General features: G+C 34.7%; 1 protein-coding gene across 9 annotated transcripts in view; it reads right to left on the bottom strand.

Annotated features, from left to right (window-relative positions):
- The window catches only part of EFR3A (EFR3 homolog A), a 75894-nt gene that overhangs the window by 3012 nt on the left and 66029 nt on the right, over positions 1-6853 (bottom strand). For all 9 annotated transcript variants that reach the window (XM_014882132.2, XM_088179459.1, XM_088179436.1 and 6 more), the window contains exons 20-23: positions 6117-6205; positions 2944-2992; positions 1737-1840; positions 1080-1129 (exon numbers count right to left, since the gene is read on the bottom strand). In XM_014882132.2, the coding sequence (XP_014737618.1) occupies positions 1080-1129; positions 1737-1840; positions 2944-2992; positions 6117-6205 (292 nt within the window). The remainder of the gene's footprint in view (positions 1-1079; positions 1130-1736; positions 1841-2943; positions 2993-6116; positions 6206-6853) is intronic.

Below are 6853 nucleotides of genomic sequence, written 5' to 3'. Positions count from 1 at the left end.
CTGTGTGAGAAGCACAACCAATACACAGAATTTATAGTTATAAGGATTGCTTTTTTATAACTTTACAGACTTACAGGCAAGAAATAAGAGTAAACTACCCCCCCTTATATATACCAACAGTATATTATAAAATAATAAAATAGCAACAGCATTTTATCCTAGTTCTGAAATTCTAATGGAATTATCATGCCCTGAGAATTTTTATATTCTTGTCTATATCAATTTTGTTGATGTTACAGAACTATAAAAATCCATCTTATTGCTAATAAACAGTATTTATCCTGCATAACGATATGCACAACTCTATAATAACACCATGTACTACTTGGGGTGCTCAGTGTCTTATTACTTTCTCAACCAGATGCAGCAATGGGAAAACATCAGCATCTTGCACTACTGATAGACACAGAGATACTGTAAGATACAATGACATGGTTTCTGGATATTCTCCATTATCAGGAAGATTTAAAGCACTAAGAAAATTGAAGTGATGAAAAGTACTCTTTTTCAGTGTGCTGGTTTTCATTTGAATAATTTTTTTTTACAGTAGCTGGTATAGGGCAGTATTTTGGATTTGTGTTGGAAACAATGTTGATAACACAGGGCAGCTGAACCCAGCTGACCCATGAGATACCCCATATCATACAGTGTCATTCTGAGCAATAACAGCTTTAAAGAAGTAGGAAAAAAAAACATTCAGTGATGGCCTTTGCCTTCCCAAAGAGCCTCACTTAGCTGGAGATGGCTGAACACCTGCCTGCCCATGGAAAGTGAATGAATTTCGTACTTTGCTTTGTTAGCATGTGTGACTTTTGCTATTAAATTGTTCTTATCTTGATGCATGATTTTTCTCTTTTACCTTCCAGTTCTCTTCCTCATCCTGCTGAGGAGGGTCAAGCCAGTAGCTACATGAAACTACATGGGGCCTATCAGGGTTAAACCACAGCATTCAGTTAAGGCAATTATTTTCTCTCTATTACATGTGTTTGAGAACACTATGACATAACCATCTGAAAATAGCCACAACTGCTTTAAAAGTAATTTTTCAGTGACAATATTCTTCTTGCATAAAGCCTTACCGGATGGTGAGTTCCAGTATCTGTGCCAGTCTATCGTGAAGCAAGTTTGCCTAGGGAAAAAAAAAATTCAAATTGAATTATTAACTCCTAGCTATTGAACTGAGCTACAATGGGTGTGCCAGGCCATACTCAGGTGAGTGCATTCTACACTGCCACATGTAAATCTAGGCCACATTTCTCAATTTCCTTTCCCACTGCTGCAAGGATTCTGAGCCTAAAGATGCATTTGAGATTGAGTGAGCCTGTCCTGGAGTGCCAAGAATTATATAGCAAATTCTGCTGTTGCAGACAGGAGTTTAACAAACCTGAAATACATTTAGTTATTTAAAATACACAGTGGGTAAAATGCTGCTCCAGTTATCTCACAATGAAATAGGAATGGACTGTGAACCTGGATTTCAAAGACAGCAAGGAAAATATTAAGGGGAAGAATGCACAAGTTAACCATTACCTTCCAAATGGTCTAGGAAGAAACAAAAACACACTTCAAATTACTGGAATCTCCCAACATTGATAGCAGTGGAGACAAAACAAAGAAGTGAACTTCTAAAGAAGTAAAAGCAGCAGTGACATGACAACTTAAATCACCTTCAGTCAGCACATGCCCATTAATGCCTACACTGATATCCTCAGTGCTGACATTTTGCAGAAACTCACTTTGGTTTCACATTGAGCTGCGATTTCTTCAAACGGTGCTTTTTGGAACTTTTCAATCACAAGACGTCTTTTTTCCTTTTCCTGTTCTTCAAGTCCATTGTTTTCTTAAAAGAGAAATGAAAGCAAAATAAAGACAAATGCAATCTTTGCTTATGAAGTGCAAGATACATCAAAGCGCTGCAGAAGTGAACAAGGCTTGTGCTTGGAGTGATGCAGCCATTCTCAAGTGAGATGCCATTTGGCATTGCTCTTAAAGCAAAATGCAGATAAAATTTCAGGGAGATGGTTTGAAGACCCAATTTTCCCCCTTTCTTACTAAGTCTTTAACTAAATAACATCCAGGCTCACGTTTGCTTTACTGCCTGCACTTCTCACTTACTGCACACAGGTTCAGACTGAAGAGGAAACAAGAATCTCCCAGTATCACGCTGACAGGTGGCCAGAGTTTTCTATCAGAATTTGGGAAAAGCCAGTTGGAACTCCATATGCTAACTGAACCTACAAGCAGCTGGAAGTTTTCAGCATCTAATGAATTTAAGTACCTCAGGGATTAGGCGCACTTGGAATATTGTCAGATTAAATTACTATTTAGAATGTGTCTACTGTTCTAAACATCAATGTTTAATCCATATTTTAAACAGGATTTTGGTAGACTGCAAAGCATTAATAAGCAATTACTAATTGTAATATGAAATAAGGAATCTAGAGAATTCTGTGTTCTCGTAGCCAAGTGACTTGTGAGAAAAATATTATTTTAAAATATCTTAGTACTTGTCAGAAAAATATTCTTTTAAAATATCTTAGTACTTTAAAATCCACAATGTGTAATTTACAACCTATTTTTGAATGCATTGAAGAACTGAAAATTTTAATACATAAAAAATACTCAAGTTACTTCATAAGTAATCACTCAATATAACTTGAATATCTCACATTTATAGCTTGATTTGCACCACAAATGTAATAGATGACAGGCATTTTCAGATGCTTTTCATTCAGTCCTATTAGCTTCAGAAAATGAATTCACTAACATTATCAAGATATAATTTCAGAGATTTAGAAATAAATAACAGGAGTTCTAAATAAATTTACTCGCTGAAAAGAAATAAAAGTAATATTTTATGTTATTCTGGCCTCTCCTTTTTCTTCAGCAATTCCGTAGTAATTGAGAACTATGCTGCACAAACACAACTGCAATAAATCTTACCAATGGCTTTCTTCAAAGCTTCAAAGGTGATTTCTTCAGTATTATCAATCTAAACACATAGAAACAAAACTTCTTAATCATCACATATAACATATTAGCTTCTACAAAATAAGGAATATGATAAAATACAGAAGGCCAAAACGGCCAGAACTTTCCTGCCTTAAAAGTTTCTAATAACTTAGTTATTAAAAGTTAGTGAGGAAATTTTTATCAAATTAGATCAAGGAAAACTTTCCAAATTGTAGTCAAGATGCTCTATGGCAATAATACTTTATAAATGGATTTTTATCTTGGCAGAAGAGTCCTTTAGGTCAGGAATAAGCTGCAGCATTTCTATACTGTAAAATCTCAGTACTGGTTCTTAGACAGTTGTTACTAATAACGTCAATGGACAGTGGAGTGCAGAGTGGAAAATGGTTACTGCTTTAGGCTAACTTTGTACCATCCAAAGTATGGATGGTACAAATAATTTGGTGGATCCAAATAATTTGGTGCTTACATCATAAACACTGGAGTTAAAGTTGTGTCTGATGCACTGAGAAAATTTGTTCATCTACTGATATGAATATCCATTTGCTGCTGCAGATGTACTTCACCAGGAATTGCTTGAGGATGCAAAATTACCAAAGTGTTTTAATTCATTATAGATGTAGTTTCTATACCAGTAAATTATTTATAGTGAAGCCAGCCTCATGGCATTAGGGGAGAATGTTTAGATGGCAGAACAGTCTTCACCTGAACATAACATGGTTTCTTGGCTTGAACTTCCCCACTTCAAACCTTCCAACATGTAAACAGGCAGCACTTCTATTTTTCCTGATAAACATTAACTCTTTAGAATGGTCCAATATGATTTAAGATAAGAGGTAAAGTAGCAAAAAGTTCCTTTATTCCATTCAGAAGATTATGAATTCTTTCAATTTTTAAATTCATTGGTTGAACTATGGTTAAGGGAAAAGGAAGTAGCTGCTTCCTTTTTACATGAGAATTATTTCATGAGCAGCAGCTGTAAATTATATTTTTCTAACAGGTTTTACTTAATAAGCATGTATTCTCTAACTCTGAATAAATAAAAAATAATAAATAAACAGTGAAACACTATTTTTGTCAAATATTCGTTGATATGGCTAGAGATCAAGAGTATTCAGTTTCCGAAATCACCTTTAACACAACTCCCATTTGGTAAATCTTAGTTGCTTACGGCTGCTTTTCATAGTTCTAGTTAACCTCCCCATTAGTTGCTGATATTATCCAGCATTATAGTTGATTATTAAGAGGAGCACTACCTGCATTTACAAGTGCTTTCACATTATAAATGGGGATAACTATGGAATAACTCACCTTCCTGAACAGGATTCACTAACAGATTTGGCACTACAAAAAACTTTGCATCCGCTAGCAGAAGAATTGCATTTGTATTATATACAATAACAGCTGTTTTATGGAAAAACAACCTTCTATTTCAGTGCAGAAACAATGCCATACATCATTATGTCCTAAAACTTCCATTAATTAAATAGGTAATCCTCTCAATCATAAAGATTTATGCTTGTTTTTTTGCAGTTTCATTCTGCTGATGTTTATGGATTGCTACACTGACTAAGCTAGACAGCAGGAAAACCAGATTTCATACATAGGTATGAAGGTGCAGTCAGCTAACTGGAAAACACTGTTTTCTCCTCGGCCTTGTAAACAAATCTCATAAAGCAAGTAAAGGAGGAATACTCTGCTTCCTGTGCTCCTGATTAATAAAAGTCTTGTTTTAAGAGATAAAAAGTATTTAATTATCTGAGACACTGGACTACATTAAGACCTCATTAAGCTGAGAACCCATCAAAAGATTTTATCTACAACCACTACATCCACTTCAAAAAGGTCTACGTATCAATGCTTGATGTAATATCAGCATAATTTGAAACCTGAAATGGAAACTTCTCTCATTTAGTTCTACTTTCAAGGGAGTTGTTCAATTACATGTAACCACATACAACATGTGATTTTAAGAAAGAATATTGATGTCAAACAGCCTCAGTCCCGTGAGGAGCATTTATTTGTTTCAGAAAGCTAGAGATCTTATTTTTCAAACACCTTTTTATTCTTCCTCATGAACTTTTATCTGTATCCTTGCTAAAGCACAAAAGCAAGAAGTGAACATAAAAGCTCATCTGAGGTATCATGAGCACAAAGCAAAAAGAAATAATAGTAATAGTAATAATAAATGATGCTGTGAAACATATCACTTCTATCTAAAGTAAAGCTTGCTCCTTTGCTATAGCTTAATACTGAATTTTTAACTAACACTCAGCTTGACTCAGTCCACACATTTTGCTTCATTTCTCCAGGCAAGTTTGTGCTTGAGGATGTCAAAAGTAGAAATCATCTGTACCTCATCTGAGATACAAACACCTCAGTTTTAAGAGCTAATCTCCATGCAGTCAGCAGAAACCTAGTTAATAAAAATCAGCAGAACCTTGAAAAATATTCATTAGATGTAGAAATTTATTTTAAGAAATACTTTAAATGAAGTGTCAAGCGAGGTGGGATAATTTTAATTATAACGCGGTCTTTCCTAAGGAATAATTAGCATCAGCTCCTGTACCCTACATTTTGTTGCTACTTTATCCTTCCTGTGACTTTTATGTGCTGCATGCCAAACTCTCCTGGAGGGGAGCAGTGACACTGGTGCACACAGCCTGCCCAGTCTACCTGTCCCACTCCGACACTACAGGTCTCCCACCCGGCTTCTATTTCTCTAAGCTTGTATCCCACAGCCCCAGGTTGTTGAAGAAGTCTCTCAAATACTTCAAATGATACATGGATACAGATGCTGAAATTTATTATACCCCTCAAAACTCAAAAAAAACATTTTAGAATATTTACTCATAAAATACCAGTTGTACTTATATTTATTGTATAATACAATAAATGTATTGCTACATCATAATCTGCAGTACTATCTGTAAAAACTGTAGTGATAAAATACTCTTTTATACAATAAGATCAGCAGATTGTCTTTGACAACTCTGCAAACACACAACTTAAAAAAAACAACCCCCTGAAGTATTTAACATTGCTAGAATAATCAGATATTAGACTTCCTGGGAAAACTTCACTTGCATTCCCCTCCACCTCCACTCAAGTTGCTGCTTTAAAATAATCTGTGATTTTCATACCTTATCCTCTGTGTTGTTGCCAGACAGAATATCCACCTGAAGAGACACTGTGTCCACAATACTCTTCCTCCTGGAGAGTCTGTCCTCATCTAGCACAAGAAGAAATTATCTCACTTTTTGCGTAACACTCTTGAAACATAATCAGTCAAATTTCTACCCATTAGATGCAGATTTATTTCCATATGCCTGTTTAACCTAAGATCATCTAATTGTAAAAATGATACATTTACAGTTACTGCTCTAAATTACTAAATATAAAGAAAAATAACCTTTTACCTCACTACAGATCTTCTCAACATTCCCTTGAAAGTCCAGAATTTTAAAAATTGAGATCTTATTCAAATGCATAATAAATAACATAGCACATGATGATACATAGTTGCAAAATCCTTTACAAAAGCCTGGTTTTTTTTTTTTGATTGTGAAATTGAAATATTAAGGTTTTAGTTTTAAGGTATTCTGAAACAGAAAAGGGCTTCTTGGAAGATAATTCATCGACAGAAGAAACAAAGATTTCTGAATGGAAATGAACAACAATCCTTATTCTTGTTGCTACAAGTACCATATTCAGCAAGTCTAAGAATCTACTGGGTGAAAAAAATTCTCTCCACTTCTCACTTCCTACAAATATTTTAGCAGGTCCAGCTGGCCTAAAAAGTTGTCAGAATAAGACCAACTGTGCTGATATTAAAAGAAGCAGCACAATTTAATTAATGCATAAGGAGATTATGATCAAA

Source organism: Sturnus vulgaris, chromosome 1 (genome assembly GCF_052056855.1).
Source record: "Sturnus vulgaris isolate bStuVul1 chromosome 1, bStuVul1.hap1, whole genome shotgun sequence".
In the NCBI taxonomy this organism is placed as follows: domain Eukaryota; kingdom Metazoa; phylum Chordata; class Aves; order Passeriformes; family Sturnidae; genus Sturnus; species Sturnus vulgaris.
Note: the sequence above shows the minus strand (reverse complement) of the source record. Positions and strands in the feature narration are given on the sequence as shown.